This window comes from Ricinus communis, chromosome 2 (assembly GCF_019578655.1).
Source record: "Ricinus communis isolate WT05 ecotype wild-type chromosome 2, ASM1957865v1, whole genome shotgun sequence".
Lineage (NCBI taxonomy): Eukaryota > Viridiplantae > Streptophyta > Magnoliopsida > Malpighiales > Euphorbiaceae > Ricinus > Ricinus communis.
Window position 1 is genome coordinate 7985396 of NC_063257.1, and position 18551 is coordinate 8003946.

Sequence of the window (18551 nt, forward strand, 5' to 3'; positions counted from 1 at the left end):
CCATGTGTATACACATGTTCTTGAGCTCTCCTGCCATGGCTGCCACGTTTCTTGATATTAGTTAAGCACAGCTAGGATTTTTCTTGTACTTATGGAGGAGTAGATAGGTCCACACCAGGAATATTTTTCTTTTCAACTTTATGACCTTTTAATTGTCAGCAATATAATCAAACAGCACTTTATAAATATATATATATAGCTAGCTAGCAATTCGATCTAGTTGAGTTTTGAAAGAAAGATCAAAGAGAGAAAGAAAGAAAGAAGAATGGAGTCGCAACCTTCTGCTCTTGAGAGGCAGCGGTCTATAGAAGCTGAACCAAAAACACTGTTCGCTAACGACATGAACTCTGCCAGGGTTTGTCATGGAATTCTCTCTTTTTTTGTTCTTTTTTCTTAAAAAACTCATTTGAGAATTTAATTAATAATTTTTTGTTGATCAAGTGTCTTGCTGGTGTTACTGACACTGTTTCTGTTACAGGAGGCAGCTTTGGAAGTGATTGCTAAGCACTCCAAAGAGGAAGCATTGAATATCTTTCTGGAGGTACATACAAATTCGCTAATGATAGATGATTTAATTTAATTTAATTTAAATTTTTAATTAGGAGACAAGAAGGGCTTAAGTAATTCCTGTTTGAGTTTAAGGTTCAAAAGTTAAAACTCGTATTGATTTAATTTCTAAGGAGAGAAAAAAAAAAGATAAGAAGAAGAGAAAAAATTGAAAGAGAAAAGATCTAAAGAAAAAAAAAGGGACACATTATAAGAACTTTTAATCATAACGTCAGAGAAAAATGTTTGTCAAAAGCAAAATTTGTGTTGAAAATTGGTAAGCATTTAATTTCCTATGACTGCAGTTAATGGCAATCCTTAAATATCTACACTTATTTACTATGTATAGCTTCTATATAAGTGTATATATTCGAAGAGAAAAAATAAAAAATAAAAACAATTGAATTTTAAAAATTATTTATTTATTTTTGAGGTCGCATATTTCTTTAATTAAAATTTATTGAATATTTATTATTTTTAGATGTAATCGCATTATAATTAATTCGATTATTTCATTGTTTACGTAGGGTTTGAGGCCTGTTGTTGCCGTGAAGACGGATTGGGAGGCAGCTTCGGATGATGATGATTATGATGAATACAAGGCTAATTTAACCATTAAAATGGGCCGTTGAGAATTGCAGATTTCTTGTGTTGTTCATCTTTCTAGTTGCCGTGAACATTCACTTCCTTTCTGGAGGTGCTACTATGCGTCTGTTCTCTTGATGATAACCGTTGTATGCCAATCGTAGTTCAGTTAAGACATGCTTACTTTTATGGTTTAAATCCAAACAAGAGGAAAAATCACCTCTCTTTATCTTAGACTACAAAAATGTTGGGGTTATTATGATTTGCGGCGGCTTACTATATTATCTAATAATCTCGAATGATTGTTTAACACGTGATCGTTGACTTATATAAATTAGGATTTGAGCGATTAAATGGGAACGAATTAGCTTGAGCCTTTGTTTAATACATAAGCTCTCAGATAGAAACGAATCTTAAACATATGTTCTTATATTATTTAATAATTTTGAACACACGTAATATAGATAATTATACAATTTTTTATATAAAAATATGTGCGATTAAATGGGAGTAAAATCTTTCATCAAAAGATGAGAGAGAGAGAGTTATTATATGATCCACATGTCATTAAACTTAAAGATTAATTGTAAGTCATTTGGACTAATTGTCAAGCTATATGTAATCAACTAAACTAAGGTTTTGAGAGATGGAACATCAACTACAACTGTTTCCTAATTCCTAACGAAGCTGGAGAGCACTCTTAATGAATCAATGGAAAATGCTTAGAATTGGAAAAAAAGGGTCAATGAAAAATGAGAAATATCAAACTATAGAACACAATCATTAATCCTAAAAGTAGTTCAGTCTAGTGATAATGAGGCCACTTTAAGACTTGGGAGTGATTGTTGGGCGACAAGATTACCAGTCATATACATAGAACTCTCCTAACTCCATGCTAAACAGAAAAGCCCTGTAACATTTGGCCATGGTTTCCTTCATCTAATTCTTGTTAACATTCCATGTATACCATGCCCTATGGTTTCCATTCAGGTTGGTGTGTTCAGCCACATGTGCTGAGATTTTGATGGATTTCAATCGAGCTCAAGCATACTTGTTTAATTAATTGCTCCTATAATTCCCTCTTCAGGTTCCACTCTGGAACCTCCTCTTTATTTCTTTTTTTGTTTCCATTCTTACTCTGCATGGTTCAAAATAAAATATACGTTTATGGAGTAGTCTCTCTTCTCTTTATCTCAATTAGTGTCTGAATCTTACCAGCCTGATTTTTGTAGGCTATGGAAAGGCGGCGACAACGGCAGCTTCATAACCCTAATCATGATGCTAGGCCATCATCATCCATGAAGCCTGAAACTTCCGAGCTCCAAATCCTCACAAGGGAGCAACTCCAACGAGCAAAGGTATGCATGTCAAGAAACTGTGTATTTTTTTTTATTTTAAACTTTGTTTCATTAATTTTCTAATCCCTGTTAAATCTTTCCTAAATTGGATTCACACGCAGATTTGAAAACTCATAATTTTAATTTATAAATTTATCAATTCGATCGGTTCAAAATAATTTAAACATAAAGTGCAAACGATGATTTGACCCAACTTTATAGGCACCAGCACAAGTACACATGGAAAGTAGTTACGAGAGAGCGATAAATATGTAAAGTTTGCAATTAATAAATCTCATTAGTTTATTAATTCTAATTTCTCATGAAAAAAATAAAAGATGTTCTGAGTTAGTCTAATTTTTTTATCTTTTTTTTTTTTTTACAAACTATATATGAACGAAAAGAGACTTCTTTTAAACTTCAGGTCTTATTTAAATTGAGTATTTATGTACTGTAACTAATTTTGGGGGTTAATAGAATTAAATTAACAATGAAGGCTTGCATTGTAGTTGACATAATTCAGTTCAGAAAACAAGTTTTAGTTTCTTTTGGGACAAAGAATAAAGGGCTGCCCAATCCCATACAATTGCAGAGGGCAAAGACACCCCAGCCCATACCCATCACAAAAGATCCAAAATAGAAAAGCTTTTTAATAATGTCAGCTACAACAGAATCATTTAACTTATAAGAGACATAATTTAAATATCATGCATTAGTTGATTACTTAGAGGGTAATTAAATACTAGAACATAATCATGGATTTGTAAAGCCATATTTTGGGTTCTAAAAAATATTTTATACGAGTTTAATTGAGTAAAAATTAAGATCAATTTCCTTTTTATACTCACTTTCAAAAGAGAAATTTTTAGCACCATAAAAGAATTCAAAGCTCTATTCAATGAAGATTCAACAGTGGCGAGCAGCAGTGGCGAAAACAACGCCACCCTTACCGTCCACCGGGACAACAACGGTGGAAGCCCGACTGCCCGCCGTGCCAAAGCTGCAAAACCAAAAAAAAAAAAGAAAAAGAAACCAGAAGAGAAGACATAGCCGATTCCCGTTGCTTGAGAACTTCTTGCACATGAAAACTTTCAGTAAATATAGCCAACATACATTAATTGAGTTCATACATTTTTTTTCATATTAATCATTATCATCAATAATTGAGTATTCATTTCTTCATTAGCAAAGCCAATTTTTTCATTTATCATTGCTTTTACTAATTGTTTTCAAATTTGTTTTAAACAAATTCTATTGTCAAACTTAGATTTGTCCTACGGTAGAATTCACTTCAAATAATGGGAAAATTGAAGTTCAAAATGAATACTCATTCATAAAAAATTTATATAAATAAAAGACAAAAAAGAAAAAAATTGATGAAGTGAAAAGTCTATTTTAGTTTAGTTTTATAGAATTTATTAGTTTATTAATATAAAATTTATTTTAGAAACTTTACCTATTTTGTTAGAATTTACAGTTTATTCACCTCATGCAATTAAAAATTTAATTAAACTCTCATTTCAATTAAGTATATAAATTTTAAATTTACAAGTTCAACCAAACACAACGAAAGAAAAAAAAATATTAGCATTTATTTTTATAAATATTCTCTCTAATAACTAATATTGATAAATAATTTTTTCTAAATTTTATGAATTATTGATAAAATTATTAATTATCCAATGAAAAAAATTAATTTTTTAAAAATTTATCAATTAATAGCTTCATTAGTTTATTAACTATTAAATATTAGAGATTTGGCTGTGCATAGGTTTGTACTAATAAAACGTTAGAACAAACCAATGATACATTAGAAATGCTAAATAATGAGAATTCCAAATAACTTCTAACTTGATATTATTTGAAATTCTCATATTGAGATCTTAAATCTTATATTTCAAAACAAAAATGCAACGTTTCTTTTTTAGATGGAAGGACAATTAATGGGTCATTTTCTTTGGTTGTGATTTTAGGTCTGAGCCATGACTAGAGTACATGGACCCTGGTCATCCACCGTCCAAAAGGTCCAGGGTCTTTTTCTACAAAATTCACATCGAAATGGGACAAAATTCTAAAGCAAAATTAATACTTGTCAATCATGCCAATTCTTTGGACCATCTGTAAGCATTTACATCCATGAAAACAAACAAAAAGAAAAATTAATTAGAAACTCACAAAGCAGTGATCTCAAACTCACATGATGGAACACATCACTATGAAAGATGTATTACGAATGCTTTTTGTTTGTATACATTCCATTCCATCACCTAAAATTGGCAATATTTGTCACCTGGAGTGCATATAACGAGAAAGAAAACTTGGAAACAAACACTTCCAAGCCAATTCGGAGACAGAATTTTTTTTTCTTTCTAATGAACTATTTTGCTGGAGAACATAAACCGTATACGGTACAATACAAGCTTGTATTGTGTTTCTTAAACTTGTTCATCCTGAGAACCATTTGCCACCATTTTCTGTGGCTTTCCTGATGGACCCATTTCCATAGATTGAGATGTAGGTTGTTTCTTGGCTTCAGCACTTGCCTTACTATTGCGGTAAATGAAGTACAGGATCAACTGTAGTGTTCCTAAACCACAACCAAACCCATTGGGTATCTGCATGTTTGATTATACCATCAGCAATAGCAAATATTTTGTGCCAGAAATGGGTACTTAATAATTTGATGGGTTATTCTCACTATTATACTTACAGCTACGAAAGGGTCCCGGCCAAGTAGACCATAGATGAACCAGGAAGTACCACATAAGAAAACAAACAGTGACAAGAAAAATGGCATGAACTCCACACTCTTTGTTTTGATCACCAGCCTCTGTACATATATATACAAAAGAAAAATCTCTTAAACATCTCATTATTAACAATATTAATGTTATCCACTGCATATGTTCTATCTCCAATTCCCGAAGGGAATACGACGGTGCATATGATAGGATTGAATAGTATTAATAATTACTACCCTTTTGACTGCCATTATAGATTAGTTTAGTATAGTTTCATAATGCAAGTGACAGTGGCAATAACTATTTCCTTCAGGAATAGATTAGTTTCATCAAAATTTCTTTTCCCATTTGACAGCATAATTTATCCTTTTGCAAGAAAATAACAACAAATATCAGAATTTATTTCTGATGGAGCATGTGACACTATTCTAGAAGTAAATTACTATAAACTAAGAGAAATTGAGTCAAAGGGTAAAATAATTGAGTGATTTAAGTTATTATGCTCTAATCAGAAAATTAGACCCCCCATCAGAAATTTCACCAACACCAACAATATATTCACATACAGGTGTCGTATTAGCCAAACAGTAAAAGCCAACAAAAAAGGAAAAGAGACAAAGAGAAAAACAGAGAGAGAGAGAGAGAGAGAGAGAGAGAGAGAGAGATTGATTAACTTACAATGATGGAGAGAGGAGAGGCATACATAATGATAGAAAAAATGGTAGCAGCTAAGCCACAAAAGAGCTTCCTTGTGCTGCCATGGAGAGCAAACAGAGATACAAAAGCCACAAGGGCAAAAATAGTGAGCACAAGTGTGAAAAGGCCTAGAATTTTGCTCTTCTCCCTTCTTGGTGCATAGATGATGAAGATTAACACATAAATGGTCTCAATTACTGCTCCTGTCCCATTAATTGTTGACACCAGAAGGTTGTTCTTTGACACAAATGGTAGTCCGTACCTGTCTCAAACAATAATAATAAATCATGAATTCCTTTAATTTGTAGGAAAATAACATGTGGGTCAAATTATTTAAAAAAGGAGCCAAATAATTTTAATCAAGGAAAGGGTTAATTGAACTAAATTGGCCACAAGAACAGACCACAACGGACTAGAAAAAGAAAAACACAAGTCTTTAATTAATTGCTTTATTGGTTAAGCATGAAATGCACACATATTTGAACAGTATAATTTGAAAGATTAACATATTTACAAGAATGCCCTGTCAAGAAAGTGAAAAAGGCATCATGACAGGCTTCAATCAGTAAGGGTAACAAAGTAAAGTAAAATAGAAAAAAAAGGTGTCAGTAGCTGAAGAAACGAGAAACATACCAGGCAGAAAGGAGACAGTTGAGCAAGGTCATCACGTATGGAATACCTGAGAACTGCTCTGTTGATTTACTCTTTATGATTCTCTTGAATGTAATCCTGAGAAATAATAATAAAATAAAAACAATAACTAAGAATGGTGAAAGGGAAGATTATATGAACTCTGCCATTTTCAAGATAAAAGATCAAGAAATACTGTGCAAATCAAAATAATATTCATAAAAAGAAACATAATGATAGAAGAAGAACAAGAAAAATAGAGATAAATGAAATATTTACGTTGGGGAAAGAAAAAGGAACAAGGCAGTAGCATTTCCTGTGACAAAACAACCAAAAACAAAATCAAGAAACTGAAGTACTAAAACAAGAACAAGAAACAGACTTGAAAAACCCACCAAAAACACCAAACAAGAAGTGAAGAACATCCATTGTTGTATCTTTCTTGAACCTTGAGAAACTGATGATAGAAAAAAAGAAAAAACAAGAAATCTTTTGGAAAGAAAGACTTGAAGATCGAGAGTGAACCCAGAAAGGAAAATTTATGAAGGAGACGAAGAGGAAGGAGAAAATTGCTTGGCGGAGAGAAATCTAATGAGCAAATGGCAAGTTCGAAGAGTAGAGTAAGGAAAAGATGGCAGGGGGCAATTGTGGTTATATAGATGAACAATAACCGCTTGCAGTAACGTTTTGGTAAATTTCGGTCTAATCCGAAATGGCTTTGATGGTTCAGTTGCTGTCTGTGAACTGTGGAACTGACATTTTATGGCAGTCTTCCTCTTATGAGTTAATAATGGATTTAAACAAACTACTGAGTGAAACACTAAATATTCAAATTTAAAATACATATGGTGATTTTTATATCCAGCACTTCAGTTCACGAAAAATAATAATAATAAAGCAATTAGAACTAAATTAATTTTATTTAGGAAATAATTAGAAGTGGCAAAAGTGAAAATCTAATTTAATACTGTAAATATAGCAAAATAAAAGAGTAACATTTTTCTAATTAGAATAACTTTTTTGGAATGAGAAAATGTACGTTAATTTTTTTTAAGGGCATACATAATGCGTGATGGACTAAGGAGAAGTCTTGTTACTGTACAGGTATACCTAAACCCAACCGCACAAAATCCTCCCTCTCCCTACATAATTAAAAAAGAAAAAAAATGAAGGCTTTGTTTTATATATATATATATATATATATATCACTGTCCTTGAATTTAAGATTTTGGCCTCAATTATTTCTCAAAATTTAGCTGCATATGTTTTTTTTTTTAATAGTTTTGATTTTTATAATTATATACTATAAATCTTCATAAATTTGATTTTTAAATTTTTTAACCTACAATTATATAACATTTTAAACATTTATTAGTCAGACACTTAGATAGTTCATCTATCCTAAGCCCTCATTGAAACCAAATCTACATCTGCCCCATAGAGATATTCATATTTTTTTTTTTATTCTGGGATATTATGTCAAAATATGGGTGAAAAAAGAAGATAATCTTCCTTCTATATTTACTGATATTAAAGGATCTTAATTACATATGGAGATATTTTTCTTGAGTTTCCATATTATTACAAATATTTCAGCTTTGCAAAGCATATGCTTCCTTGTTTGCTCATTTTTGCTAGATATGCTATTCACTAGCATACATTGTCCTTGGTGTTAACAATTAGTTGCTGTTGCTACTGGTTGTGCATTTTTTTCTGAAAAAATATAAATATTTTAATATAAAAGATAAAAATAAATATCAAACATATAAAGAAATTTATTTTTGATAATAATTAATCATGTTGATATCAAATTAAATATCTATTTTTTTATTGCTTTTATAAAGAGAAAACTCAACGCATGTCTTTTTTTTTTTTTTTTTTAATTTTTTTATGGTTACCAATTCTGGTACTTCCCCCGTACATGTTAAGAATAGAGGGATAAAATTTACTAGTGTAATATTAAAGAAATGGTAACAATTAATGTTACAAGAATAATAATCAAATATGTTTGGTACAACGTTCAAAACAACTGACATAATTATAATGTTCAAAAAATATAACATCATAATGTTAAAAATCAGTTTGATACTTACATTACATTACGGAAAGAAAAGATTTGGAAGAATATTAATATTACGGGAGATGCTAAAAAAGATTGTAAATAAATTAATTAGAATTTTTCAGAAATATCTTAGAACTAATAAAAAATAAATATGATTTTTTAAAATTACGATATGGTTGCTTTCTAGTTTTTTTTTAGTTATTATTCTTTAGTTGTTTGTAGTCGTTTTACTAAAAATATAATAAAAACCGTAATTTTAAAAAAAAGTTAAGAAACTGTAATTTTTATATTTTACCACAATAAAAAGTTAACACTATAAAAATTTAATAAAAAATGAAAAACATGGATTTTTTGTTATTTTAAAAAAAATTAATTCAGTAGCCCTGTGTACAATATAAATATCATCATTCACAATCTTTTCCCAAATACTAAAAGAAGAAAAAGAACAAAGCAAAATAAGAAAAATGACATGCAAATCCATATGGGAACAAAAAGAAGGCATTGGCAAGGGTTGCAGAATGCAGATGATCATGATGACATGTGTTGAACCTGCTGGGACCTTTGCTAATCCACCCGAGGTTCAATACCTACTAATTAAGATCTGGGCAGCACCCAGTAGATGCAATAATTGGAACCCATTTTGAGAATACCTGACCAATTTTAATTACTTATTCTAGAAAGATTGTAATTGAATTCTGACCATAATTAACTACCACAATAAAAGAGATTTTGCAAGGTAAAGATTAGCAGTTAATTCAGTCGGTTCAATTGCACATGCAACTGATTGTTCGATTAAGGTCTATCACTAATTACAACTAGACAATTAATGCCAGAAAACTAAACCAAAATTTATTAATTATGCAGTGTTAATTAATCAAATAAACTGGACCTATGCAAAGAACAAGTTATGGAAAGTTATAAAATTTAACATGAATCAGAATTCAAATGGGGACCTTCCTGATCCTCACATTTGCATTAACAATGCCATGGACTACATGGCTTCAGCTAAGCTGTTGAAAAGTATACAGTAGGTGGCTTTGTGTCTTAGGTTCCAGCATTTCTGGGATTAAGCTTAAGACTATGGACATTGATATTGATTCTATTAATATAAGGAGATATGTTTTAAGCTTCAGACAGTTAGTGGATGGGGCAATTTTCCAGCCAGTTCCTTAGCGTCTTTTCAGGTGAAATTATGTCATTCTGCCGGCTTCTAATATCTCCTTTTATGTCAATACTAAGCAATCTACTTTATATTATAAATCTAGTCTTTCTAAAATTAATTTTCACATTGTTTGTTTTTATTTATTTTTATTATTCAGTCCCGAATGAAGTTCGAATTCAAAATTCTAATTTTTTCAGATTACTGATTTTAGTAATTGGTATTGTTTTATCATTTCTTTAATTATTCACTTATTCATTGTTGGACAATAGAAATTGTGGAATACATAAATTGCGTAGACTAACACAAGAGTAGAACCTGAATTTCTAACCCTTCCATATATGGGAATTTTCATTATCTTCAGACTACAAAATTGTATTTATTTATTTATTTATTTTATCTAACACTACAACAAGTGTTTTAAATGGAATACATACACGAATGATATAAACTCTAGTGTGGTGGGAGAATTCTGTGTATTTGGACTGTTCTTTTAGGGGGCCATGGTCCCCTAAAAGAAGGTTTTTAAAGTATTTTTATAACCTTTAACAATTTGCTCCTCAAAGCCAATTTGAACTTTTAGTCATACAGCTTTCTAATTTAAACAGATTAACTAAGAGAATTGACAAAGAAAATGTTTAAACCTTTTTGCTTACATGTTATAATTTAACTTGTGATTTTCTTTATTATATAATATAGGATTGTATATAACCACCAAATAATATGTTAGAAAGAAAAGAAAAAAAATTTCCTATTTACTATTTACAGAGTTCAGGTTTAAATAGAGACAATTATAATGCTTCAAATCAGGAATAACACGTGTGTATACATATTAAGATTGTTATTAATGTGAAACACAAGAGCTGGCTAGCGTGCGATGATGGCATCAAGTAGAGTGCAAGAAATAGAAAATGAAGAAAAGAAAATAATAATAACGAAGACTGAAACGAGATTAAGACAAAAGGAGTGAATATTCATGCCTGCCTGGTGAAACATCAAACCATCAAAATGTACGATATTGTCTGTATTGTTTGCATTACAAATTTGCAAGAAAATGCACTGTTTATACACGAGTACAAGTCTTGGATGATGAAGCCAGCTGGAGATGTCTTACAAATTTGCCATTCTGTCTGCCAAAGCATATCTAAATTATTATTGGAAGAACAAGAAACAGATTAATAAAAATATAAAACAAAAGAGAAATGCACCCTCTTGAAACCCTAATTTTGATAAAAGAAAAAAAAAAAGGCACCTTAAGCAAGACAAATACTTATGTCATGCATATATATGCCTATCATATATATATATATAATATGAAAGTGGAATAATTGAAAAATTAAAAAGAGAAGCAGTAATTATGGAGAAAATTAGAAAAAGCATAAGAAAGAATTAATTATTGCAAGAATTGGCACATGAAGACAAGTCTAAACTGAAAAAAAAAGGACAAATTAAGTAACATATCCAACAGAATAATTAATACATGCATCCAAAAGGGTGGGTTTGAGAAATGTTTGCTTAGGAATAAAAAAGAATTTAGCATTATATATATATATATATATATATATATATATATATGATGAATATCAGAAGCAAAATAATTGATAGACCCATTACATAGAATGCAAGAGAAGGAAAAGATTCTTTTGGTGTTTTCCCTTTTCTTTTCAGTCACTGTTTTCTACTATTTGGGCTAAGTAAAAAAAGAAAAAAAAAAGAAAAAGAGGGTTCGGAGATGGTCCAATCGTTTCTGTAATTTATTTTGTTTGCATCCCTAAAAGGATTTTTGTCTTCTCTTTGTCATATTTAGGAATTTTATTGATTTATTTTTGTTTGCACCCTTAGAAATGGCCCAATCTGAACACATAAACATGTCAAGTTTCCTCCCTATGAATGAAATTCGAAAAGGCAACCTTTATTTTCTTGGTCATGAATTTGGCCTGTAATTTGAACATGTGTTTATTTACTAGCTTGTAATACCTAATGTAGATGAAACTATTCAACATTTTCCCATTCAATGTTTCCTTGATCGAATTTCTATTTACTTAGCTTGAGAAATACTTTTCTTCTTTGCACTTTACATAAATGGAAAAGACTTAGGATCTAATAATTGAGATTTTGTTATTTAATAAATAGACACTCACTGATAGAATTTCAACTATTTAATTAAAATTTAATGGTAGAGATTATAAAACTCAATATGAGAGGCTCCTAATAGAAGAAGTGGTAGATAATTTGCTTGGACAAAGGATTGGTTTGGTTGAGTCTCCCAAGATTTTCGTCGGCAAAATGAAATATGGAAGGCAAATAGTATTGCAAAGGGGTAGAGAATTGGACGGACTCTCAGAGTGAATCTTGAAACTTGGCCTAAGGCAAAGGTATGGTCCTCCATAATGACTCTACAAAACTACAAATTCTACTTGTGACTTGTGGCAAATGGCAATTGAAGCTGCAACTTTCAATGCTGAGTGCCAAATTTAACCAATCCAATTACATCAAAAGCTCAACACAGTCAGTTGCTTGCATGCATCCCACAATTTCCTTCCACATGCATCATAATTTTCATTTTCTTTCTTTTCTTTTTAAAAAAAAAGAGATGACTGTCTATATTTACAAGTGTCCATCTCATTCAATAATTTCTTTTTTTCTTTTTTCCATTTTTTAAACTGAGAGTTATTATATATATGCAAAACATACTTTGATTGTTAAATTCTGTATACAATGTAGCTAGTTATATCCTCAAAATTAATCAGATTTCATCTGTAAGAGGGTTCACTTGGTTTGAACTATAGAAACTGTGGTCCTGCCTGCGTTTTCGACAGCCAAAATTTTGTCTTGCATGCAGCCATGATAAACCTGTAAATACTGGAATTTTAATCTTGCCTTTAATTGAAGATCACCAAATTAAGTAGCTTCTACTATATCGACCACTTATTGATCTTTACTATTAGCGGGTCATTTGCTTAATTTAATTAGTAAGGCTTTTGAAGACTCTCGAATAAGCATTAATTAGTAATATTTTTTTATAACCATCAGTAAGAACTTTGTTCCACCCAAAGAATTATTCTTTTTTTTTTTTTAAATTTTCTGGTTTTATTTTAAATTATTAGTATAATAAGTAATTTTTAAAATATCTTCATAATTAATATAGAAATGATCACATACAATTAGTTTTCATGATCAGGGTTTGTATAGCATTTATATATGGTTAGTTAGTCAAAAACAGGAATTTCCGACAGCACACCATGTCTTCAGAAACTAAATATATATTGAAATTGAAGGTAGGCCCAGCTAAAGAAACCTGCAGATGAATCCAATTGTGAATGCTGCCAGGATTCAATTCCAACTCTAACTTAATAATGGGTTAAGGTGGTGTTCTTGCTTAAGTTGTTGGGGGAGTATTTATAATCGCACCCGATGCACCGTCTGGCATTTACTCGGTTCTGGAGCTTAGTTTAGTTTAGTACAGCATTAAACTCACCCCTTCTGATGAATGCCATTTTCGACTTCGTCATACTGTAATTATTTCCAGAATCGTAAATTTTTCACCTTAATCCTGGATCCACATTATGCAAGTAAAAACAATTTCCTTATTATACATAAATATATATATATATATATATATGATTGATTAAGCAATTTGACACTATCATTAGGACTGATAAGTTTTCATCACGTTGAAACGTGTGTATAATATAAAAAATAATTGATCTAAATACAATTTGTAATGGATTACATTAGAGTTTTAAAGTCTAAGTATAAATACATTTATTAAGCAGAATATACAATATAATCTATCTAATTTATATAATAAATTAATTTTAATATATATATATATATATATATATATACATTTTAAATTATAATATATACGTATCTATTTATGTTTTTTAGTATTGATTTATATCGTGTATACATGTCAATAAATTTAATCAAACAATTAAACGTGTCACTTTACATTTGAAATGGATTGATTAAATCAATATGTTTACATCTGGCTTTTTAACAGACGTATCGTGTCATTTAAATAAATCATGTCCAAAATTGCTACCCTTAGTATCAATTAAAGCTTACCACGTATAAATGGTCAAAATAAAAGAAAAGCAACTCTAGTACGAGAAAATTTATTTTATTAATAAATAAATAAATAAATAAGGAGAAGAAGACAAAGATACATAATTTTCAAGGGGACCAACTTAATTATCACAAGATTTAGAGTAGGGCGCATCAAAATTAATTAGCATGTCATAATAGAAAGGGATCATACTTTGAATGTTCATTTTCCCTAAAAGAAAGGGATCATACTTTAGTACTTACTGGTGGAAAATGGAGGAAGTTGTGCGTTATGGGTATCTAGCCACATATACAGCTTCAAGCATTTATAATCTTGGATAGAGGCAAGAACCCTGCAACCCTATCCAAATTATTATACTTTGTATCTTTATAAAGAAGAATTTATAGCAGTGGACGCAAATTCATTCAGTGTATTTATTGTTATTTATGAAGCTTTTGATTTCCTTCTTTTTTCTTTTTGGTTCTTATTTTCTTCACCAACTTAATTGTAGTGCCCGATCATATAGGTTAACTCTGCATGAAAATTTCAAACACGTAGCCAAATATGCTTGTTACTCATTGTGTTCAGAAGATGGTTTTAGTCATTGTGATGAACCATTTTCTTCATCGAATTTAAAGCTCATGTGGTACACTTGATGTCCATCTGAAAGCTACAAATAATATATAGATCTACACAAACGAGTCCATACAGCGAACTGCCCGATTACAATAGCAAGAATTAAATAGACCACTCATTTTATGCAACCCTCAATCACCAACTTGGCGTCACCTTCAACTATGATGTCCAGAAAGCCTCTGCAGATGGCTAGTGGGACTGCTTCACCCAACAACTAGCTTTTCAACATGGCAGAGCAGAAACCGATGCAAAATTTGAAATCAATGGAGACTGATAATGAAATTTATATCTTTCTAAATATAAATATATAAAAAATAATAAAAACTCATAGATTTATGTCGTCTCCGCATGCCTCCGCCCATGAGCAGAGGGTCTCTTGATTAACAGACCAAGCTACCACTTCACTACATTTTTTCTCTTTTTTGGTATATAGGGCTACTTTTCTGGATTCTTTAATTTCAGAAAAATTTCTTAATTTTGTAATTACAGGATTTTATATCGCATTCTTATACGACACCTGATAAATGATGTCCACTTTGCACATCCATGAGTTAATAGATAGAATTGCATGAATAATTTGTTAAATAATTTCTATACTAACATCAATATTACATTCTTTCTCAAAAAAGAACATCAATATTAGGTGAATATTATTGTGTTAGAATTGTTTTTCAAAGATAAAAGCCTTGTTCAAATCTTTCTTTTTTTCTTTAAGTTCCAGATGTTCTAGAGTTTATTTTGTCACACATTGGAAATAAAATAAAAACATTGTTATCTTATAAAATGCGACTGTAATTTTATATAGAAGATAATAAAATGATGTGAAAGCGCCACATTTACTTGCGCCCAAGGGAATCTGTGTTTATTAGGGCACTTAGCACTTAAACAGGGAGAAATTATATTATGGATTAGGTTTTCAATATATACTATAATTTTATTTTTTGAAACTGTTATCCCTGCTAGTGCCACTAAAAATAGTTATTATTTTAAATATTCTATTTAAATAACTGAATTTTTTAAGTGAAATTTAAAAAAATATGAGTTAAGCTTCTCATATTCTAAAAGCAATCTTTATATATATATATATATATATATATATATATATATATATATTGATTTAATTTAGAGTGTGCTGAATAAAATTCTTACAGATAATAAAATATTATTTTAAAATTTTTAATGCAGCTGCATATCTAAAATTTAAAATCGAGACCTTAATTAAATTAGAAAAGACCCTCACCGTTTCATCTATATGGTTATAATCGCAATCTTAAACTTCAATTAAAGAGGTATATAATGCCTCAAGGAAAGTAAATCTTTAGGTGTTTTAAGTCTATGAATTATTTGTTTTCTAATAAATTGTTAGGAATAAATGAGATTCATGTATCATTCAAATTAAAATCTCTCTCACCAGTTTCTTTTTCTTACAAAATTCTTAATAATTGTCAGACAAATGGTTCTTTAATTAGGTTTAATGTGGGTACATCTCAATTTTGGAATTTTAGACCTTTTTTTTAAGGTATGTGGGATATATTCTTTCATTTGTTTGCTTTAAATAAAGAAGAGAGAATAATCTTTTAAGTTTCAATAATTCTGTTATCCAAGAGAATTTTATAGGGTGCCGGCCCCTAAAAGAAAATACAAAAACAAAGGTATGATAAGCACAGAAAAAGAAAAAAAGAAAAAAAAAAAAGGAAATTCGGTAATTCTTATATTCTCTTCAGTAATTCTCATCATTGTCTTATTTTACTAATTATCAGAATGTAACAACCAAAATTAATAGTTAATCATGGCGAAAATCCTTAATGCACGATTAATTATACCTTGTCAATTTTTTGTTTGGTAAACTCTTGTTGTATCAATCTTGTCAAAGTTGGTGAACCACATAACACTATGGTTGCGTTCCCAGACAAGCCATTTCAATTTTATTTTTTTCCTGAAATAATTAAATTAATATTTCCATTTTTTCCTGAAATAATCAAATTTTGATTCATATCTACTACTAGACTTAACCTGTAAGTGCAATTAAATTTATATATATATATATATATATATATATATATATTTAAAAAAGAAAGTAGGTTGACAACATATCCATTTTTTTCTTTTCAAATATCATCATACATTGAATTCTATTCTAATGTGCAATATACTTTTCCCTATCATTCTCCCTTTTTCATTCTTTTTTTCTTAATTTTGTTTTCCCTTACTTTCTCTCAATAACCTCATGCCACGTTGATGGAATAATCATTAACCATCATTTTCCCAGCAGATTTCGTCAAAAAAAAAATATTCTAATAAGAATGAAAGATTGAGCTGACTAGGATTTGGGGATGACTGAACCATGCTTCATTATTGGAATTCTTTTGAACAATGACATGTGAGTTCTAGATGATATAATTATACCGGTTTGGAAGGAAATATAACCTGAATATTAAGAAAAAAAAAAAAAAAGAGAAACTTTGCAGACAAAATTGCCAACCTTTACCTGCAAGAACCCCCCTTTCTATTCTTTTTTCTTTTAATCTTGTTGTTCCACATTTCTTTGTCACCGAAAGTGAAGTATAGTTGGCATGGTTTGTAATCACATGTCGGTTCAAGAATTTATGCAAGAATTTGGTTTGAACCTTCCTTACCGAAACAAGTATTCTTCGGTTTTCTTAATTCCAGAAAAGGATTGCCATTTTTGGACTTACAAAAAGAAAAAAAAAAAACCTTACCTGATGGTAATTTTGTTCTTGTTTGATAATAGTAACCTGACAAGAAGGAAGGTTCAATCTGCAATGATGGAATTGATGCTTTGCTACAGGGTTGACATTGGATGCCTAGCTCATATACGTGATTACAAGTTCCTCATCAAAATCTGATTAATTAAATGGATTGCTTAAACAGAATTGAAACCATGAGCATCAGATACAAGTAAATCAAACCTTACCCTTTCTCTCTTAGAGCATATGGCATGAGTATCTTTGTCGTATTGACCAGTAGAAAACCAGCAAGTTTGTTGAGAAACTATTTCGTTCCTTAATTCGTTCTAATAACTGGTTATGATATATTTGATTCTTCAAAGCATGATTGATTGATTTGATCTTCAAAGAACAAAGGACTTTGCAATGCATGGCTAAAGTACAAAAGAATCTATGATCTGTATCGAGCAATCGAACTTGGGACCAAGATTACAGTACCTCCACTATGTAAAAAGCTATAGCAAACAAATATATATGTGATATCTGTCGCTATTATCAATTCTGGATATGCTTTAAACTGACTGTAATATTGCAGCACTTCACTATCATTCTTTGACAATCTTACACTGGAATGTAAGATGCCACCTTGTTCTGGTGTTGACGTAAAAAAGAAAGTGGAGATACAGAGGCCATGTATTCATTTGTGTTCTTTCCCTCTTCCGCGTGTCTGGTCATTTTATGCCTGCTGTAATTTCTCTTCATTTATCAACAGCCAAAAAGAAAATCACTGCCTTCAAATTTTCACCAAGCAGAGAGCATACCATCACTGTCTACATTGAATAAATCAAGTACAGACTGATACATGTACTTAGCGGACGCAGATAGCAGTACTAATCAACTATTATCTCCACACAAAACCACCAAGTTTTGATCTTCTTGGTGAGTAAAGTGCAAAAACAGATTTTTAACGGAGGTACCCCAAGCATTTCTTGAATAATGTGCAGCCTGCAGGCCTTTTTACAGTTGTGGATTTCGTTGGTTTTCTCATCCCATCACCAACAGGAATTTTAGCATTTTCCAGAAAATATATGGACAAGATTTGTTTATTCCAAACCGAAAATGAGCAATTTCGTTTCTTAATTCTATATTTGCTTCAACAATACTAAAGAACAATAGTTCTCTAGGTGCACATTCCGATTCTCTGTTGGTTCTGATGTTATTTGTCAGAACTTAGGGAAGGCATAGGAATGACACGAAGATGATCAAAAGCTACATTATACCCGGGAATCCACTTTGCTTTAAAGTTTACTCTGCCGTTTAATGGAGGTTGAAACTGATGGCATGGCCTCAGCATTAGTTATTGGCAAATTTCGACAAAGCCATTTAACTGCATCCTTGAGCAGAAGTAGACAGGCAATAAA

General features: G+C 30.5%; 1 protein-coding gene across 1 annotated transcript; it reads right to left on the reverse strand.

The window, feature by feature from the left end:
* Positions 1-4650: 4650 nt before the first annotated feature.
* LOC8277855 (bidirectional sugar transporter SWEET1) lies at positions 4651-7326 on the reverse strand. Its single transcript, XM_002526132.4, has 6 exons — positions 6931-7326; positions 6815-6851; positions 6539-6634; positions 5888-6167; positions 5179-5298; positions 4651-5083 (listed from the first exon to the last, which is right to left on the reverse strand). Exons 1-6 carry the CDS (start codon positions 6962-6964, stop codon positions 4904-4906), a joined length of 747 nt encoding a protein of 248 aa, XP_002526178.1. The 5' UTR covers positions 6965-7326; the 3' UTR covers positions 4651-4903.
* Positions 7327-18551: the final 11225 nt, after the last annotated feature.